The sequence below is a fragment of the Archocentrus centrarchus genome, chromosome 16, assembly GCF_007364275.1.
Source record: "Archocentrus centrarchus isolate MPI-CPG fArcCen1 chromosome 16, fArcCen1, whole genome shotgun sequence".
In the NCBI taxonomy this organism is placed as follows: Eukaryota; Metazoa; Chordata; class Actinopteri; order Cichliformes; family Cichlidae; genus Archocentrus; species Archocentrus centrarchus.
In genome coordinates this window covers 421,784-443,612 of record NC_044361.1, presented here as the reverse complement: position 1 = coordinate 443,612, position 21,829 = coordinate 421,784, and the positions used below count along the sequence as shown (strand labels likewise).

The window sequence follows — 21,829 nt, the reverse complement described above, 5'->3', positions numbered from 1 at the left end:
GACTTCTTGTTTTTTTTTTCTTTTTTTTTTATGTTTTTAAATGCCTGGATCAATTTTAAATATCGGATTTATATCGGTATCGGCCGATATCCAAATGTAAAATATCGGTATCGGACATAAAAAAGTGGTATCGTGCCATCCCTAGTTTATATAGGCAGCCTTGAGTGTCCCCTAAAGGAACTGCAGTTTTTGGCACTTCAAAGTCAGCTTTTTTAAAGTGATTAATTCTTCAAATGTTTATCAGGGCTGTCAATCGATTAAAATATTTAATCACAGGTTTCTGTTCTAAATGTGCCTTTACAGGATATTTTTCATGTTTCTAATGCACACTATCAGCACGGGAGTGGACAACTATATTTGCTTTATGCAAATGTATGTTTCTTGTTATGGCAACAATCCAAAATAGTGACAGACTGTCCAGATTATTCTCCAGAAAAACCTCAAAGGTAAAATATGCCGTCATGCTGCGTGCACCATCAGTGGTGACTTTATGTTCAGTGTCCTGCTGTCTGGCTACTTGCATCAAGCGCTTGGTGCACGTGGCAGCAAAGTGCCGCCCCTCTGTCCTCCTAAGAGTCAAAGCATGTGACCACTGTGGTCCAAAATAATGTGCTGGTACCCCGAGATAACTGTGATTACTTAGAGAACTCCAGCCTTCTCCGGTGAGCGCCCAAAGCCTCCTCCAGTGTCTGTTAACTCGTTAACTCTGACAGTCGCAGTTATGTAATGTTGTAATGTTCATGTTCTACACACGCCAAATGCAAATATCAGCGATTTTATTTGCGGAGCCTGGCAGATAAGACGCAGATCTTTGCAAAGTTATGCTTACGTATCATCACTCAGGCAAAAAGGCCGCACTCAGCAATGCTGCAGCTGTCAGATGAAGCTAAACCGACAGCCAGACTAATTCAACGAAAGCTATCCTCTTTATTAATAACAAGTAACTGATAATAAGACAAGAAACAGCAGGAGCTGTGCTGCACTCCTCGGTGTCACTAACCTTGCGTATGGGCACATTGTCTCCCTGACAGCTGACCACCTCCACTTCAATGCGATCCATCAGACCCTCCAGCTGGTCCCTGACGTCCCGGGCTCTTCGCATAGAGCGGAACTGGATGAAGTTCTCGTAGCACCACTGTGTGGAGTAACCGCTCTCCACCCACTGTGGGAGGAGGACATCGTGGTCACAGTTAGCACATAAACATCACGCTGTGCTTCAAATCAGTGCAGACACCCCCCAAACCAGCTGTAGGTCCCATCCTTTAGAAGGATCCACTGACACTGGTGTCTATGTCAGAAATGTAACCCACACTTCAATGTCCAACACAGCATTAAATGTGTTTATAGATGAAGACACTAAGCTAAATATAATAACTGTGGTTTGTCCCTTTCACATTAACCCTGAAATCAGTTTATGGCTCCTGACAGCCGGTGTGACGAGGCCACTCGATAACTGCCAGCTTTCATTTCTGTGACACTTCAAACACGTCTCCAGGCAGGACAGGCATGTCGATACCTGGTTGTAGACATTTAGCAGCACCAGGTGGTCTCCTCCGGGCACCACAAAGTTCATCCTGGCGTTGTCGGCGTGCACCACCTTGTCTTTGGGTCGGTAGAAGATAGAGTTGTTTACAGACAGCATGGCCGCTATCGTCAACACTTCCTCCGAACACTTGTACCTGAACAAAAGCAAACGGTACAGAAAAGAAGAGTAGCGTTCGCTTTCTTCCTGAAGTCACACAAAATGCTCATTTTAAAGGTTTGTGAAGGCTCCTTCACTCAACCACTTCAAACTGATGTACTCGTCAACGGCCTGCTTATATCTTTATAACCACACGTTAGACCGGCTGAATTTCTTCTTCGATATCAGGCTGCACAACAGCTTAAACAACAGAATACTTTTGTTTGATATTAACACATTAGTACATAACTTCAGTTTATTCTGATTTTAATCTCTGCAGTCATGTTTTAACCTTGTGAATCACCCTTTTATTTTGCCATCAGTCTCCTTCCACTGTGGAAAAGTATCCTCAAACCCATATTTACTTTCATACCACTGAATGATACAAGAAGGTCATGCAGAATCAGCCATTCATCTTTTTATATTTACCCCCATCGAATGCTGGCTTCTCTGAGATCATCCTGAGTGTTTGTCCTTGTTAATGTGAGACTTCACTCATCCTCTGACCTCCTAACCCTAACCCTACTGTATTTCTGCTAATTAGACTCCACCAATCAAACTATTAGAACTGACTGTTGATTCAGCAATGTTCTGCTAGCGAACTGAAGAGCAAGGTCCAAACCTTTGTTTCCAGAAAAACGTAAAGTCCAGATACCTGCAGATACGACATTCATGTATTTAATCTGCACGTGTCTCATTAATAAAACTGCGTACCTCAAAATGGATAGTTTTTATTTTTGTTTATATAAATGATGATAAAAAAGAAGAAAAGGAATGACAACAACAGCTGGAACCATTTGAGGAAGGTGATATAAACATTTGAATGAAACTCAAAGTGAATACAAAACTCACACAGATGATTATATCGTTACTCTCTGCGTTTGTACTTTAAAATGTGCTGTGATGCTCTCTCATTCAGCTTGGACATAAACAGAATTACTGAGAGGAGAGGAGCCACTGTGTGTGTCTGCTCATGTTAAACTATTTATTATATTCTTGTATACTTTTATCTGCGTAATAATCTGTGCAGTTGAATTTTTCCTCTTAAGAGACCCGTATATTGAAGACATTAGATTTTGTTTTAGGGAACATTCACTGATTATTTGAATTGTCATTCTGATGGAGTGTAGTGTGTAACAGTTGTAATTGTGTGGTGTCTCTTTACGACAGTCTAAGCTTTTGTCAGTGATGTCACTAGTGTGCGCCACCGCTCCTCTGTAGAGAGCGTGGGAGAAACGTTTTGGCAGATGGACGATCGAGGCAGACCTCTATTTTTCTATCTCCCCAACTCTTTGTAAAGTTATGTGTTGTATGAACTCTGCTTATTTTCATGTATGATAATGCAGCAACCGTTCAACCGGGCTTTATAAGGTTGTATGTTTATTAAAGGACAACACTGTTGAATTCCCAGTACCAGTGTGGTTGTTTGTTTTTGGCTGACTGCTAAGTATGTCTGCCCCCCTCCCTCTTCACCACAGAACACAACCTTAATGTTACAAGTGTACAGGCACTGATTGGTTATAGCAGTATTTGTAAGAAACAACACATGAACACGTGCGGCGCTGCCCTCGGTGCTGACCGCCTGTGACATCTGAACGTAGCTTCTTATTTTGACACGTGATGAAAGCTGGACAATCATCTGTGTGGTCTGATGCAGATGTGACTGCTGCTCTGCAGCCTGTAGGTGCCATCAGACAGCTGCCACATGCTGGGTCAAATTACAGTTTTAAAGATTAGCTCATGCTATGATATGCTCAAGCTTCCTTAAAAGCACAAGTATATCAGATTTCCTGATAATAAATAGACTGACTGCCCTAAACTACAGTGTTATATGTATGAATAAATATACGCCTAGTATTAGCTTTTCTTATGCAATGTGCAGTAATTCTGCAGGAAATGCAGGTTCAGGCAGGTGATCACGATGGTATCAGGTATCAGGACTCACTGCTCGGAGGCCAGGATCATCTTGCTCAGCATGGGATCCACGGGTAACTCGGCCATCCTGCGACCCAGCTGAACCCCCGAAAAAGGAGAACAGTTAAAAAGCAACAAAGACTTCATTCAAACAATGATCTGCGGACTAAAGACGTCTTCACACATACACACTGAAAACATCCTCATGGCCCTGACATTTACTCATTAACAGGAACAGAGTTCTTATAAAAGCTCTCAGGTACAAACAGTGAGTCATCTTGCTCATCTATCAGCACTTTTGATCAGGGAAGTGAGCGACTCTTCGGTGCTGAAAGCCATTTTACAGGCTTACAGATGCACAGAGTGACATGCAAATATACAGAGGAACATGGACATAAAACAAAAATCCCTTTCCTGTGGTTTAAACTACAGTAAGAATGTAAAAATATATAAATATAAAATATGTAACATTAAAAAAAAAACTGTTGGAGATTCAAATGTGGGATGAGGAAAAGGAGGGTGGAATAATGATCTGTGTCTAAAAGGACAGTGATAGTGGGAAAGTCACAGATTTTGTTCTGATCTGGAGGTCAGAACAAACACATCCAATATTCCCCTCCTTTTAGCTCCGTTTTTGGTCTCCACTAACTCCCAGGAGAAGCTCTGTGGTGGCCGAACGCATCAGATTATTGGCTGGTGGAATTTTTTTATTTTTGCAAAACAAAGTTGTGGGAGCTGCAAAAGTGAACCAATGAAATCGAAGCTAAACGATGAGCTGAAGCCAAGGCAAGGCGCAGAATCGTCATTCTCAGAAGGTTCATCACTACAAGCAACCTATGGTTATAGAAACATCACACAACATCTGGACACTGTCTGCACCTTTGTGAGTTCTCCCAGATGGTTGAGGGCTCCCAGGGCGTAGAGCTGCTCCAGAGCCAAGACCAGAGTCTCATGAGGAGGTGGGTCCATGAAGTCGAAGTGAATAAGGTCATTAATACCTGCAAGAAGAAATATCAGCTCACTGAGCGACAGCAGCCAACAAATGGTGATCAAAATACCACATTTTAAAAACCTCTCTCCCCTCACCCAGACTCTTCAGCAGCAGGACTACATTTCCCAAGTTGGTCCTTTGAATCTCGGGCACAGTTGTTTCCTCCATCTCATGCTTAAAGGCCCAGGCCGTGTAAAGCCTGAAACATTTCCCAGCAGCCACTCTGCCTGCACGGCCTGCTCTCTGGTTGGCTGAAGCCTGAGAGTGAAACACGGAGACACAGATTCAGTGATGATAGTTCACAGCTGTGTGTAACAGTGTTTCTCCCATTAGAGGAGACTGGTCTAACCCTACAGACCAGTGTTAATTTTGACAGCAAATTTTGATTTAGTTTTAGTCATAATTTAGTATCTGAATAGTTTTAGTTTTAGTCGAAGAAATTATGGTAAGAACATAGTCGACTAAATCTACAGTCGATTTAGTCGACTAAAATATAAAGGGTGTAAAATGTAAATGCTTTTTCTTCAGTTCCCTTGAATTAGTCATTATACACACTTACACAAAACTAAACATTTATTAAAAGTTATGGAATATTATTAATAATATTAACATTAGCGTTTCACCTGCTTCCCACACACCTGATCATTAACACCACCTTACTGAGATAATCGGAGCGTTTTACAGCAGGACGCTCTGAAAGGTACAGGGCAGTGTTCAGGACTAAGATTATAAAGGCTAATCCACCGCCGTGTGGAGATTTTCTCTGAACACAAACTGGGAAAAACACTTTACCCTGCATGACATTAAAATGCTGACCTTTGCATGGAGATCTGGGTGACTGGTTTGCAGATGTCGTTTAAGATTTGTCGTGTTTTTACCCGAGATAGTCGCTCCACATGGTTTACACATCGTTTAGTTTGTCACAACGTCAAAGGACAAATGTGTCCATACATCGGCTCTTCTCTTTCTCCCTGCTGACATTGGTTACATCACTTAGTTCTATCGGACGGAACGACCAATCACAGGCTAGTTTGGTCTTCCTGGGTTTAGAGAAAATTTGTGCAACTTTGCGTTTGATTGGATGTTTTCCTAACTTGTCCCGCCCTGTCACAAATTTAAATCAGTTCTGATTGGATGTCGTCCCCGCCAAGCATTTTCAACTCGTTTTCATTCGTTGACAAAAGGGTCAATTAATTTCGTTATCGTTTTTATCCTTTTAGGTAGTTTTTATTTAGTTATCGTCATGAAAAAAAAGGGTCGTTGACGAAAACTATGACGAAAATATTTCGTCAATGAAATTAACACTGCTACAGACCAGTCTAAAGCATCTCTAACCCGGGGATGTGCCGGCCTTCGTTTGCTTAAATATTAAAGAAGTTACCCGTGAGCAAGGTGTAACAATGAGCGACTCCATGCCTGTGCGGGCATTGTAGCTCTTCTGTTTGCAGAAGCCAGGGTCAATGACGTAGATGATCCCATCGATGGTCAGTGAAGTCTCTGCTATATTGGTGGCCACAACCACCTTGGATTGAAAAGAAGGAAGCAGAGAGAGAGGATGTTAGAGTGCACCACGCCAACAGACAGACTGCAGATGAAATCCAAGAGATAAAAAACATCAAAAACCTTCTTTATGTATCAACCACATATTCACCAGGACTCCTGCCAGCTGTTAAACCTGAAGTAAGGATGGGTTTGGGGGCACTGGGTAGTTCATATATTAGTGGAAACCTGGATTACCAAGCGATTCATTTATATCTAAATCATCTTTAAATCCAGACTCTTACATCCTGGTTAAATAAAGCTTTTAAAAACAACACTCACAGCCTTTTGTTGGTGTATTTTGTGTCTGCCACAATGAAATGAAATATTAGTCCTTTAGTGACCTGCTACTTGTAGGCCAGCTGTGTGAGGAAACAATAAGAACTTCTCAGAAATATGACATTGTCTCACCTTACGTGCTCCAGGTGGAGTAGGATTGAAGATCTTTGCCTGCATATCAGATGGCAAGTTGGCATAGATGGGAAGGACGAGCAGCTCTGCTATCTTAGATCCGAGCCGCCTGCATCGCTCCTGAAGCAGCTCACAGCACGCTTCGATCTCCTCCTGCGAGACACACAGGCAGAGAGGCTCAACGGTCAACCAGCACACAGCAGGATGCATGCTGGGAACATCTCCTCTCACCTTTAGCATCCTTATTTTCTACACTTGTATCCAAGTAGAATTATCAGCTTTCTGAGAGTAAACCTGTGAGCTTCATAAAGTTTCAGATTGTAATAAAATGCCTGCATGCATCCACTTTTCAGATATGTGTACTTTTCAGACATTGCAGCTACATATATGGATGAATCCATGCACGGCCAATCAGGCCACTTCTGTTCTTTAGATCTGCTCACCGCGGCTGCAGGGAGGCAAACGAGGAAGTCAGGTTTCACAGAAACTGATGTGTTCACCGTGACACAGACTTTATGGAGGTGTGAGTCATCACGAGCAACAATGACACAGTGATTTCACCTCACTCCTCATTCAGAGAGTCATAAAAGGCACTCTTTGATTTTATACCCACAGTTAAATATGAATGTCATTTCAGTCCAAACTAAGATACACTGCTGATACACTGCAATATGAATATGATGCTGTTACACTCCATCATCAATGAGTAGATCACAAAGACCAGAAATTTATTTTACAGGCTTTAAAAACTGTAACACATGATTTTAGATGTTTTATTAAAAAATGATGGCGTCTATGTTTCCTAACAGCATCCTTAAAAACACGACATGAAAAAAGAAATGCTGAGATGTGAACTGTGAATGTGTGTAGGGCTGCAGCTATCGATTATTTTAGTAATCCAGTATTCTATCGATTACTCAAGTAACTGGATAAGAAATACTTTTTTCATATTAACAGTTCATCTGTGTATTTATCTTCCGTACTGCAGTTTTTCCCTGTGTGAAACAAACAGGGTGGATGGAGCAGCTACAAAGTTCTTTTCTTCACTTACTGATCAGCTGGTTGATGAAGGACCTCCAGCTGTTTCCCAGCAAAGGTGTAACGGTGGTTACAGGGAGAAAAGCTTCCGCTCCATCTGAGCTCACCGGCTCCGCCTCTTTGCACAGACAGACTGCACGTAGAACAGCTGACTGCTGCTGTTGTGTTATCAGTGTTTATGTTGACAAACTGGGGGCTGCAAGAGCGCAATGTTGTAATGCTTTCTATTCACAGGCATTCTCCTAATTACGTTTCTACTGCAGGTCTATATTTAGTCACTAATCAGGAATTAAAGTATAAAAAATATTTTGACGGGGAAGGGGTCCTTCCGGTACCGGACGATCGCTAGTGCTAATGGCGGCACTCGCTAGTAAACTGCGGTTAAACTGGGAGCTGAAGTAGAGAAAAAAAAAACAGCTGAAATTCTCAGCACAGCGAGCACAACACACAAACACGACAGAGAGCGGTGGAGGCGGAAAAACATGTCAGCGAGCATCCACTCAGTGCAGGGCCGGACTGGCATTTTTGGTTTAGACCGGCCCGCAACTATGTCTTAAAAGCATTTGACACTGTCTTACTCTTATTCAATGTGGGCACACCTTTTGATAATCAATGATAGCGGAAACGCGTTACTTAGTACCACGCGTTACTCTAATCTGACTACTTTTTCCCGGTAACGAGTAATCTAACGCGTTACTATTTTCAGTCCAGTAATCAGATTAAAGTTAGTTATTCAAGTAACTGTGCGTTACTTTTTTGTCATTTTCCTTCTTGTCTCGGTGAGTGACGTCTGGCTTATGCGACAGTTAAACAATGGCGGAAGGAGAGAAATGCGCATTTTTTAGTTGGAGATACAGGCATTATTTTGTGTTTGTGTCAGTCAAAGACAACAATATCAAGGTTCGTTGTACACTCTGTGCTGGTGTCAAACTGCTATCCTGCTTTAAAAACACGACGTCTAATTTGAAGAAGCACTTGGAGTCACAACACGGCACAGTCAAATTTCTGGAGCAAGTACCAGCTAGTGCGATGCAGACAGACCACTGGATCAGTAGATCCACATTAGAGCGCAACAAGGCTGCATTGGCATGTAGGAGAATTCGCGGTCGACACACGTATGATGTTATTGGTGCAGAAATCGAAAACATTCACTCTTCATATGGATTACTCAACAAAGTAGTTGCAACAGTGACTGATAATGGATCCAACTTCGTGAAGGCATTTAAAGTTTATCAGCCTGCCACAGAGTACGATGATGAGATGGAGGACGAAGCGTCCATCCCCACAGATGATGATGTCACATTTTTAGATCTGTCAGAAATCCTCTCAGCTGAGAATGAAAGTGATGGTCAGCTGATTCTTCCCCCGCACCACAGGTGTGCTTCATACACCATCAACATCATTTCCACAAGTGATGTGGAGAAATATTTAACTTCCCATCCAGAGAGCAAGGCTGTGTATAGGAGCAGCATAGCAAAATGCACTGCTCTTTGGACCAAATCAAGTAGATCTGCCCTTGCATCAGAAGCAGTGGAGGAAGTCAACAAAAGAAAACTCCTGGTACCAACATCCACAAGGTGGAATTCCTTTTTTGAGGCTGTATATAGAATTGCAGAAATCCCCATTAGTGAGCTGAATACTCTGTGCACCAAGCTGGGGGTTAACTGCTTCAAAGACAGAGAGTACCAGTTCCTGCATGAGTACTGCACCATCATGAAGCCTCTGACTGTAGCACTAGACATTTTATAAGGTGAATGCCCTTATGGGACTTTACTACCCACACTTGAAGTTCTGATGCAGAAGACCCTGGCTGTGAAAGATACCCTCTCCAGGATGACTGCAGGCCTTCCACATGCCATAGTGCAGGTATGTTCCTTCTTTAAGCTAGTTAAAATTTCATGCATCACACTATTCATAAACATGGAGCAGAACATTCATTATCATTGCAAAGCAGATTAAAACAAATACAAATGTCAGTGAGTAACCTAAAACAAAATTAAATCCATAATATTGATCCCACATTAGGCATTTTTTTTGTCCAAGTAATTCAGTGACATAAATACTAGGCGTTTTAGGAATAAACATCAATTATATTTTTCAGGCTATCCAAACTCGTTTTGCCAGTGTGCTGGACCACAAAGATGCCCTTCTCGCAGCTGTCAGTTGTCCAAAATTCAAACTCCGATGGCTGAGAGACGCAGGTAGGAGGGAGCAAGTAAAAGAGCTGCTGACAGCAGAGTGCTGCACAACTGCTCCTGCAGCACAGAGCCCTGCCAGTGTGCCCACCACATCTACCACCCAAGGTGAGATGGATTTCTTCACTTTTGAGGCAGAGCCAGAGGAGACTTACTCTGCAGAAAAGGAAGTCATGGACTACCCAATGTCAGCCTATGACCTTCAGGTTTTGCATCAGTTTTCAAACATAAAAAACATTTTCTTGAAGTATAACACTCAAACCCCATCAAGTGCTCCTGTGGAGCGGCTTTTCAGTCTGCGGGGTTTGGTGCTCACGCCTAGAACAAATAGACTTTCTGACAAGAGATTTGAGAAACTTCTGTTAATGAGATACAACAACTGGTTTAGTCACCCCACTCCACTGTTTCACTCATAATCTGCAAATACAACATAAGATTAGACCAAAGTGTCAAAAGTAGACATGATGTCAGCCTGGTATTATACACCATACACAATGTTTTGTTTTGTAAAAAACACTCCTTGTTGCTCTAATGCTGTGAACAACAGATTCAAAGTTAAGTTTTGCCATTACAGTGTTAACAGTTAAATATGTCAGGTCAAGAGAAACTGTCTTTATTTTATTTATTATTAAAATATGTATTTTTTTTTCAGGAAATAGTTTTTAAGTTCAAGTTTAAATGTCATGAAATACATTGTTGAAGTTACTGTTAAAAATGCACTTCCAATAAAGTGAGTACTGGAAAAACTGGTTGTCATTTTAATGCTGAGGTGGCATGGGGTGTTGTTGGCAGCTGTGGAATGTAACTAAAAAAGTAACTTGTAATCTAACTTAGTTACTTTTAAAATTAAGTAATCAGTAAAGTAACTAAGTTACTTTTTAAAGGAGTAGTCAGTAATCTGATTACTTTTTCAAGGTAACTATACCATCACTGTTGATAATAATACTTTTATACTTTTTTTAACACTTACTTTAGTAATGCTTAAATTACAAAGCTTTTATTCATCATTTAGCTTTTTTAAAATCTGTTATTTCGCCTGTTTGAGTGCTTTTTAAAACATGTTTAACCAGCACAGAGGCTACAAATTCAAGCTACTATGCAGCCTTTCAACACACCTTTAACCTAAATATCTAAAATGCTATGATGCCTAAAATGGACACTGACTGCTCATCCAACACTTCTCGGCCTTGATAGTTTGCTATTTTATCAGATTAAAGGGCTGTGGCTGCCAGATTTTGGAAAGTATGCAAATACCAACAAATATTGATACTAATCTATCGCCATTGCTCATCATTCTCATGTAATAGAGCTAACGTTACCCCCATCACCTCAAAGTCCTAACGTTACTACCTGCTTACGTACTACACTTTCCTGCTCACTCTGTCCCTCGTTTCCCTTTCCAAAGCCTGCATCTCTGGCTGCTCCTCTCCCTGCTGCTGTCTTCTAGTGATGGGAATTCTGGCTCTTTTCAGAGAGCCGGCTCTTTAGGCTTGGCTCCCAAAGAAGAGCCGGCCCTTTTGGCTCCCAAATGGCTCCTTAGATTTGAATAAAAAAAAAAAAATTTTCCTCACCGTTCTCGCGTGTAGCCTCTATGTAACGCACAACTTCCTCTGGCTCTTTCCTGTCTCCGAGCGCATTTTGCAGGAGCCCCTCCTTCTCTGGTGTTTGTTTACTCACTGTGCAGTGTGTCCGTGGACCCTCCCCTCCCGCTCAGTGTAGACGATCATATGCTACCATTCATCTTAAACAATCACGTGGGGCTTCCACAAAAAAAACAAAGGAAACGAACGAGAAGAAAAAAGAAACGGCTCACTATCCCGAGCCGGCTCCCGTCGTTCACTTCAAAGAGCCGGCTCTTAGAGCCGGATCGTTCGCGACCGACCCATCACTACTGTCTTCACCTACAGCAGAGCCGGCCCAAGCCTTGAAGGGGCCCTAAGCAAGATTTGATTTGGGGCCCCCTTCACACCATTTCATTGTCCCCTGAATTTAACCATTATTAATGCTGGAGGGTTAAAGTTAATTATAAATTTTTTTTAGGATGCATTACTGTTTCAGCCTTTTCAATTCACTTTTTCAATTCAATTTTATTTATACAGCACCAACTCACACCAAACAAGTGCCTCAAGGTGCGTTATACTGTAAGGTAAAGACCCTACAATAATTACAAAGAAAACCCAACAGTCATCCTAATCTTAAAAATAGAGAGGGTGTCTGTCTCCTGAATCCAAGCTGAGAGCTGGTTTCACAGAAGAGGCGCCTGAAAGCTGAAGGCTCTGCCTCCCATTCTACTCTTAAGTATCCTAGGAACCACAAGTAAGCCAGCAGTCTGAGAGAGAAGTGCTCTGTTGGGGTGATATGGTACTATGAGCCAATGAAGAGAAGCCAATATGGGAGAAATCTGCTCTCTCTTTCTAGTCCCTGTCAGTACTCTAGCTGCAGCATTTTGGATCAGCTGAAGGCTTTTCAGAGAGCTTTTAGGACAGCCTGATAATAATGAATTACAGGAGTCCAGCCTAGAAGTAATAAATGCATGAATTAGCTTTTCAGCATCAGTCTGACACAGAAATATTAGAGTGTAGCCTACTCATTAAATTAGTGTTGTTACAAGTGTACAAATTTGGACAGAATAGTCTCTTTTTTTTGTTTGTTTATTTTTTAGGAAATTGGCATTTGTAAAAAACTAAAACAAACCAAAAAAGTTTCATGACAAACGTGGGCGAGCTTGGGGACCCCCTGGTGGTCAGGGGGCCCTATGCAGCCACATATGTCGCCTATGCCTCGGGCCGGCTCTGCCTACAGCTGCTGTTGCTGGAGCGTTGCCATTAGAGAGGACGTGGAGGCTACAGCAGCGAACATGTCTGTGATCTTTACACATTTTGTAGCATCTACAGTGACACTTCAATTTCTTCACACGTAACTTCTCCGCACCCCCTTTCTGCTGCTTTGGTTTCTCCATGTTGCCTCTCCTTTAACACACGCACTCAACACTGAAACTACTAGCAGAGTTACTAGGGGCAACGCAGAGAAAGGGTGGGGCCACGCTCATCCTATATCCTGATTGGTTCCATCCACTGTCTATATTCAAGATGGGCCAATGGACTGCCTCCTCTAAATTGTGGACCATCTCTTAGAACAAAAAAAAGGAAAGAAAAAAAAAAATCCAATATCGTCGGCCCTTGAGGACTGTCGGCCCACTGGGCAAATGCCCGGTACGCCCGATTACCAGTCCAGCCCTGACTCAGTGTCAAAGGGAACCCGTCGCAGCGACTGAGAGGGTTTTTTTTTTTAAAACAAAAACGCCTGATACGCGCTCCAGATCAGTAGGTGGTGGTAATGCAGCTCTAAGCTGGTTTGTCCATTAAACCCACAAGAAGAAAAAGATGACAACCACGGAGAACTGTGATGGTGTTGTTGAGGGTGAAACGCTCCATTTACACGGAGATACCTGAGCGCAGCCCTAAATGTGTGTGTGAGATTTTTGTGTCGGGCTTGTGGTTCATTATTATTGAAAATAGAAAAAACACTGAATTATCAGCAGTAACTGTTTAAACCTGGAATTACATCACCATAGAAGAAAAATGCACTGAGAGATGAATTTTAAGGACAATTTTTTTCTCAGCACATCATTTCCATAAGTCAGCAAAGTCTAACAACTGATTTCACCATGAAGCTCAGTTCTTAAAGTTGAAGCTGTGATTCGTTGTTGGACCAACACGTCTTTCGTCCATCTTTTTGAAGCAGACTTAAGGTTCACGCACAGCTTTATTGATGAAACTCTCAGTGCAACAAAAACCTTTTTCCACACATATAAATCTACTGTGAAAATATATCACCATCTTTAAAAACGCAGAAAGCTGGATCATGTTTTTAAGATGTTTAAGTGGAAACTGGACCCCGTGTGTCTGTATATCCCAGGCTAAGAAACCCCAATAACCATAAGTAAATAAAGAGCAGAGGGGCCAAGTGTCCATTACAGTCATGACCAAAGCTGTGAACAACTATGGCAAGAATCCGGTGTTTGACATGAACAGTACCTGTCCAGTGAGGAAGACCAGAATGTCTCCAGGAGGCTGGGTGACGTGGATCTGCAGCACCGACACCACACACGCTTCCAGGTAGTCTGCCTCAGGAGCCTCGATGAGACAACAGACAGACACATCAACATCACACTGACACAGGGCTATCAGTCTGGTGACCCACAAGGGCGCGAGAAGTCGTTTGTGAGCACCGAGCCAGATGTTTCAGCATTTTCCAGCAGCCACAAATAAAGAATCCAAATAATTTATCAAATCTAGCATTTACTACGGTAAGGATTCAAATTCAATCTCACTTTAGTGTAGAAAATGTCGACGGGGAACCTCCTGCCAGGGATCCTGAAAACAGGCGCGTCATCGAAGAAGCAGGAGAAGCGCTCGGTGTCCAGAGTGGCACTCGCCACCAGCACCTTCAGGTTCGACCTGAACCTGGCGATGTCTTTAATCAGACCGAACAGGATGTCGGTGTGGAGCGTTCGCTCGTGGGCTTCGTCGATGATGATCACACTGTGGGAGAGGACCACAATCAATAGCTTCAGTAATAAATGTCGAACTGCAGATGACATGAATAAAGTGCACGATGTACACAATTAACAATGAAATTCAATGTGTGGTGAGGGGTGTCATCAGGAAACCGAAGATAACTTTCCATGAAAACACATCGACCTTCACCTTCTCCTGTGGCTCGTTTTTAGGTTGAAGGCTCTGACCACCTGCACTTTCACCACATGCTTTAAATGTGCAGAGACAAGACATCAGCGCTGTGATGGGAGCTCGTCTCAGGACAAACACTTTCCTGATAATAAGCCCACAATCTTCAAGCCCAGGGTGGCACTCCCAGAGTGCAGAAAGACCGGGGGCACGCTCATCGTTTTTAATGAGCAATTCTGCTGTGACATCATGAGACGTCTGAGGGAATGAGCGAGCGCTCTGGCACAGAGCCCGTTTCCACCACTGAAAAAAAATGACATCCATAACTTGATATTTTGAGTCAAGGATCTCAAAATTTCAAGTTACGTATCTCAAAGTTTTGAGTTAACTTGAAATTTCAAGTTAATAAGTCAAAATTTGGAGTTGGCTCTGCCGATCAGGAAGTTCCGTGAGGGTACTGTTGCAACTTTGTTTGGTTGGCCTTTGAAGGACAGTAAGGCAATATTCCCATATAATACCGACTATAGTCAACTGAGGATTTCATGTTATATTTGATTTATTTACATGAGTGAACAGTTACTAGTTAAAGGATTTGTTAATGTATGTTCCTAATTTAACGCTGCAGTTTGAACTTAGTTTGAGTGGAAGTTATAACTACATTTCCCAAGATGCATTTCATGTCCCAGAATGCACTGTGTTTGTTGTTGTTGAGTGATGGAGATGTACCGATGTGACCGTTGGTTTTCTGCTGAGTAAAGGTGATCATTTTGTACACGGATCTACTCCATTTTTTTTGCTGGCTAGACAGATTGGATACAACAGGTACGTCATTCCTTGTTACCTGGAAGCAGAGGGCTGAACGCATCAGTGTCCAACATGGAAACATCGATTCCTTTTCTGCCGCTCTGATTGGCTAGAAGGTCAAAGATCAAAACACTTTATATACACTGTGTTGTTAGCTCACTGATACTGTCGGGCCATTTCACTACAGCTCGACGGTAAAATCAGCGCAATGATCGATCAGATGCTTTTCAGTTTCTTATGGAGAAACATCATATAAGGAAAAGTGTTGGAATGAATGACCATGAGTCTGGAGGAATTCATTGTTTGGCTTTGGGGCGCCTGGGTGGCTTAGCGGTGAAGCCGGCGACCACATTCATACAGCACGTTGCGATGCAAGTCCTGGCCCTTCGCCAATTTGCCCGCGCGTCTTCCCCCGTATCTTTCCCCCATTTCCTGTCTCTCTCCACTGCCCATAAAAGCCCCACTACATGTTTTCCTGTAACCTAGAGAAACTCCTGGCCTGGACTCTGGCTCATGAGCATAATTTCTCACCACATCGTTGTATTATTTGGAATAATAGAGACACCGTTTCCAAAAACCTGGTTTCAGAATGAGATTTGGTTGGTGAGTCAGTTATTTCATGAGGAGGGATCATTGCTCTGTTATACTGAACTTCTATCCAGACATAACTTGGAGTTAGTCCCCCTCATAAATTTTTAATTACAAACAAAGGTATCATAAAATTTTACATAAATGTTACCCTGCAAAAGACATCAATACAAACTGTTCTTTTGTGACTTTTATGACCCAGAAACAGCGGCTCATTTGAGTTAGGTGTCCGCAGACCAAACAGTTTTGGGGAGACCTCAGCAGACTTTCCACTGATCTCTTCAAACATTTTGTTTTTTGCTGGGAAAATGTTGCCTTTGGTTTTCATAATTATGCTAAGAAAGAAGGTAAATGTTACTTCTTAATAAACCTGATTTAGTTTCTGGCAAAATTCATTATTCACAAAAGTGAATTCAGTAATAAAACCCTTATTTTGTAGAAAGGATATGGAGCATTATTTGAAATTACTTGATTCAACAAATCAAAGTTAATGTTCCACGTAGAACTTTTTCCTTTAACGTAGATAACCCCTGGCTCACTTAGCTGTTTGTTTTCTTGTATACTGTTTACTGTATTCTTGTATTTGTGAAACTCAAACTATTTTTGGAAAATTAAAAATACTGTTGTTACCCGGTTTTGAGCACACATGCGTTGGCGTCATCTGCTTCCAGGTAACAAGGAAATGAGCTCTTTCACGGAGCTCCGGGATTCGCAGAGCTAACTCCAAATTTGGAGTTATGATGGTCATTTTTTTCAGTGGGGGAAACGAGCTTCCATCGCAAACACGGGTTTGTTTATTCGCCCCGGCCCCGACGATGACATTTACCACCTCAGTGAGAGCCATTTTGACAGACTGCAGCCTCTTTGGTGGATCCCCTAAAAGCAGCCCGGAGGGACGGAGAAGTCGGCTAAATGTAAATGAGATAAAGTTTTTGATTTCGATGGCTCATCGAACCTCCTCATTAAATTTAGTGTCCAGGAAACAGCGAAGGTCGGTATCTACTTTCAGCCCCGAGTACCTCTCTGCTTAAACCAAGATAATCTTTAACAAGTGGACAAACCCGGTTGTGTGACCGCAGAAAATCAACGGCCCTGTCTTCTTAGTAAAGCCTCCATAACTCCACAAACCCCCCAAAGCACCATTCTGCTCTCAGGACGTCGACACACTAAAGAAAATCATTTATCGTGTGCGCCATAGTAACATATCGAGGAGAGTCGGTGACCTTTTGGGTGCTTTTGTTACTGATGCTCTTCATGAATACCAGAAGCCTGATTTACAGCCATCACCTAACCCATTCTGCCAGGGCAAAGCGATTAAAAGTGGAATTAATGCCACAGTAACTTTTGCACAGGTCGGTGATCCCGTCTTCGTGTTACCTGTAGCTGGCCAGGTCGGGCTCGGTGAGGAACTCTCGCAGCAGCATGCCGTCCGTCATGTATTTGAGCACGGTTCGCTCTGATGTGCAGTCCTCGAAGCGAATGCTGTAGCCCACCTGCATGAAGCCATAATGTTAATATGAACAGTTTTCAGTTTGCTTTAAGCTGCAGTAACACATCCAGAGCTGGTGTATCAATGACACCGTATGTGTTACTAAGTAACTCGTCATCTAAGCTCACCTCGTTGCCGAGCTTGACGCTCATTTCCTCTGCCACTCTGGCTGCCACCGACATGGCTGCCACTCTGCGAGGCTGCGTACATCCGATCTTCATGCCTCCTTCGGTGTAGCCCTGATGAAGCACGTTAAAGCGTTACCTTGACTCATAACAGTGTTTTAGTTTAGACACCCTTTAACTCTTGAAGACAGATGCTCGGGTCTCAGGAAACGCCTCACTCAGGGCAGAGTTACAGAAACTGTTCAACATCTTGGTAAATATGCAGGAAGTGAGGGACTATTTTTGGACTAAGTCTGACTGACATACAAAAACTCATCTGCATATATGTTGAGCAGCATGCCCCTGTATGCAAACCTTTGCCTTTCCAGTACAACTGTAACACTGTGTCAATATACATAAAGAATATCAGCTGATATCTTGATATCAGAAAGTTTTACTTCCCAAAATTCAGTTCTGCATGAGCCCCAAAAATGCAGGTCTCATAATCAAAGGCTGAGATTTCAAGAAGTCAGGAAGCATCTTCAGACGTGCTGACAGGTGAATTTCTCTGTCTTTGAACTTCACCTTCAAACCGATTCCTCCATTTCAAGCCTTTAAGCTAAGCTAAGCTTGGAGACGTGTCTGTTTTGACCTTCATAAAACACAAACTATCCCATTAGGAGTTAACACCACATGCTGATCACTTACCAAAGAGCAGCACATGATGTGAAATAAGAGGCTAAAAGAACACTCTTTTGGTATCATAGTCACTGTTCTCCAACACGTTTAATATCTGAATATATGAAGCTGCATCTAGATTCTTCACTCACATCTTCCAGGAGGTACTGAGGGATCTGGGTGGTCTTTCCCGAGCCCGTCTCCCCTTCGATGACGAGGATCTGGTGCTCGTGGATGGCAGCCAGCAGGTCGTCTCTGTAGGGGAAGATGGGAAGGCTGCGCCGCACTTCCTGTATAGACTGTTTCTTCAGCTCCGCCTGTGACAGAGCCGGGGCCTCCTGATCCTGAACGAGACAGAAGAAGAGGCCGTTTCAGTTTGACGGCGACGTTTACAGGACACGCAGACTCGTATAAAAAAGGATTTCTACACCGACTCATCACCCCAACAATCACACATTCTGCACTCCTGCAACGAAGGAGGACCAAACTTCCCATGAACTAAGACTACAGAACAGCATCAACAAATATATTCATTTGTCACTGAACGCAAAACATTTGGATTCATTTGCTTCAGTGTTTAATTATTTTCTCATTAATTCTCCATTATTTCACCTCAAATGTATTTATTATTTTTCCCTTGCACCCTCTGCCCATCCCCCTTATTTCCCTAAACTTCCCTACGTCTGTATTTTGCTCACACGCCTCTGCGATCATGCAAACAGCAGCAAAAACAGTCCGAACTGGCAGCATTATTTTTAGCTCGATTTGCTCCGGGCCTCAGCTTTCCAGCTGTTTCCGGCATGTCGGCAACTGACAGGTGAGAATCTGAGCACAGTCTGCAGGCCAACCCCGTCACTCAGTGCTGAGGCTCAAAGGCACGAATGCAACAATGAGAATTAATATTTTATGTATATAGTGTTTATGTATATGTGTATAGTTTTTTTGCTATTTTATTTTATTCTATTTTAGCTTAGTTATTTGTTTTTACTCATCCTTTTCATTTTTTCTCTGTACTGAGCTGCTGTAATGCGCAAATTTCCCCGTCGTGGGATCATTAAAGTTTTATCTTATCTTTTTATCTTATCTTAAACATGTAAACGGGAAATTTTAAAGGCAAAACAAAAATATTTTTAACAAATAAACAGAGAAAATCATAAATAAATACAGAAGAAAAATAAAAACAGATATATGAGCACACGTCCTCGTCTGTAACTCAGTTAATACCTCTATTTAAATTCCAGTATTATTTCTGATGCATTTAAAGTGCAAATTTACTTTTGGCCCTCCGTAGTTCCTGGATTATACGGACTGTTAAAAAATGATTGATGCAGCACTGCTCAGACATTCTCAGCATCCTTTGATGTCAAAGGTCATGTAATATTCAATACAGTTCAAAACACCTGCTGGTCAAAGGTTCAAAGGCTGAGGCGGATGGTCCTGCCCTCTAGTGGTGAATTAACAGAGTTACATGAATAAATCACCAGCGTTCAGGAATTCCCTTCAGTGTGGAAAATTTTTAACTTCACTCTTTTTTGTTTGCTCTTCTTTCCTGACACCAGAACATCCTTTTTTTTTTTATATACACTGGAAAATTTCACTTTTTTAATAATAAATTATGTGCAGGTTGTTGTACTTTTCCAATGTGAAGGCTGAGAATAAGGCAGACTATAAAAATATGCAGGTAACCTGACAAATATACAGACCTGAGGAACATTTGGAAACGCTCGCGTGTCGGTCAGTTTAACAAAAAGGTGGAAACCACTTTTTTTTGTGCTGTTCCTGTTTTCATTGATTTGCTTTTCTTTGATTTTTGGTGAAATGCAGTTGTGAACATCCAGAGATGCTCCATGTAAAAGGAGGAATGAGCAAATGATACTGAAATTATTTTAGTCAATAATTTGTGTTCTTTACATTTTCAGCCACGCACAGCATCAGGTCCTCGTGTGACACCTGTAAGCAGACTGTGATGGGTAAAATAAGCGGAGCCTCCCTTTAAATCATGGGTACATACGGAGCTGCAGGCAGATTCATGCTAAATCCAAAGTTGAGGCACACAATAATAAAAGAGTGCCTGATGAGTCTCACCTTTTCTGACCGAGTTCCCTTCATGGTGATGGCAGTGGTGACGAAGTCGATCATCTCGTCCTCCTCCAGGACCAGCTGGTACTTCTCCTGCTCCTGCTTCATGCCCTGCTCTCGCTCCTTCTTGGCCCCGAAGCTGAGGGAGGCCGTCTTCAGCCTCTCCTCCTCCCAGCGGCCCTGCTCTCCTCCCAGCTCCATGGGGGTTTCCTCCAGCTCCAGGTCCCTCTGTGGCACGTCCTGTCAGCAGAGAGACGGTAAAAGTTGATATAACTGCGCCCAGTTGAGTTTCTACGTGTGACATTCCCCATTCCCACCTTTCTTCTCTTCTCCTCCGGCATGTAGTATCTGTTCTTCCTCTCCTCCTGTTCCTTGGCACCGGCCTTTTTGTAGTCTTTAGCTAGGTCCCGAATGGTGCGCTTGTAGTCCAGCTCCTTTTTCTCCCTCTCAGTGAGCTCCTCTGTGGTGAAAAGGTACTCGTCGTCCATGATCTCTGCCTCCAGGTCCTCCAGCTTCTCCGCCTCCCTCTTCTTTAGATATTCCCATCGAGAGCGCTTTCTCAGCTCTGGCAACTTCAAAGAGGAAGACCAAACTTTATTCCACAGTTGAGCAGCTGAGGTTTACTTTCTTAATCTCAGGAATCTATAAACTTTAAGGCACAGGTACTAAATTCTGATAGACCACACACCATATTTTTCTGACCATCTTCAGCCATCTTCAGCCTCTTCTGAGCTTCCTCATAAGCCTGTGGAGCACAAAAACACGAGGATAAACGTCCACCTGTGCGACAGAGCAGCTCATCTCAGAAAGGAGGTGAAAGAGTCGCGTTCCCACCTTTTTGTCCGTCCGCTCGGCGATGTTGCGCGTCTTCTCTTTGTCTTTCTGCCTCACTCGCTGGGCAAACGCATCCCTCTCTTCTATGTCTTGCAGTCGCTCCCTCTCCTCCTTCTCCCATTCTTCCTCCTCCTCCTCTTCTCTCTTAACTGTTTTGTGGTCCTCTTGAATTGAACTGCCCCTGATTTTACAGAAAAATACTTCAGCTTTTGTACATAATATCAAACTGCTCACGAACATCAAGGAAAAAAGTACCAAAGTTCTCAGACCCACAGAAATCTATAACGATGCACTCTAAACCATCCAATGCAGCATGTTAAAAATGAGCCTGTTGTTTCTGCCTCAGGTTGTTAACATCATATTTTAAATGCAGTGTAAGCCCGTGTGGGTCTGTCTCTGCTCTCCTACCAACACGACACACAAACGCGGTGAATTATGAGGAACAGAGACTGCAGCAGCATTTTTAAATCAGCAGAAAATAAGCAGACGACCTTTTAGGCACTTCTTCCTCACTGGACGACTCGCTGCCTTTCTTCTGTCTTATGTGCTTCCTCTTGTCTCCGCGGTCCTTGTCTCTGCTTTTCTTTTTTCCTTTCTGCCGCTCCCTCGCAGCATCTTCATCATCATCGTCGCTGTCCTCCAGTAACGTGTACGTCCGGTTCTTCCTCTCCATTTCGATCGCTTGCCGTTCCATCGCTCGGGAAGGTTTTTCAACAACCTGCTTACGAGGAACCTGCAACATGTAAAACAATACTTGAGGCTTTTTTAACCACCGGAGCTAAAAAATGAGTTTAAT

At 42.7% G+C, this 21,829-nt stretch overlaps 1 protein-coding gene across 1 annotated transcript in view; it reads right to left on the bottom strand.

Annotated features, from left to right (window-relative positions):
* The window catches only part of dhx16 (DEAH (Asp-Glu-Ala-His) box polypeptide 16), a 39,137-nt gene that overhangs the window by 15,285 nt on the left and 2,023 nt on the right, over positions 1-21,829 (bottom strand). The window contains exons 3-19 of the mRNA XM_030749876.1: positions 21,525-21,766; positions 21,034-21,214; positions 20,888-20,944; positions 20,517-20,771; positions 20,206-20,439; positions 18,273-18,464; positions 17,467-17,577; positions 17,227-17,342; positions 14,103-14,313; positions 13,807-13,905; positions 6,537-6,689; positions 5,968-6,108; positions 4,682-4,844; positions 4,475-4,593; positions 3,627-3,694; positions 1,517-1,679; positions 1,001-1,162 (exon numbers count right to left, since the gene is read on the bottom strand). Of these exons, the coding sequence (XP_030605736.1) occupies positions 1,001-1,162; positions 1,517-1,679; positions 3,627-3,694; positions 4,475-4,593; positions 4,682-4,844; positions 5,968-6,108; positions 6,537-6,689; positions 13,807-13,905; positions 14,103-14,313; positions 17,227-17,342; positions 17,467-17,577; positions 18,273-18,464; positions 20,206-20,439; positions 20,517-20,771; positions 20,888-20,944; positions 21,034-21,214; positions 21,525-21,766 (2,667 nt within the window). The remainder of the gene's footprint in view (positions 1-1,000; positions 1,163-1,516; positions 1,680-3,626; positions 3,695-4,474; positions 4,594-4,681; positions 4,845-5,967; positions 6,109-6,536; positions 6,690-13,806; positions 13,906-14,102; positions 14,314-17,226; positions 17,343-17,466; positions 17,578-18,272; positions 18,465-20,205; positions 20,440-20,516; positions 20,772-20,887; positions 20,945-21,033; positions 21,215-21,524; positions 21,767-21,829) is intronic.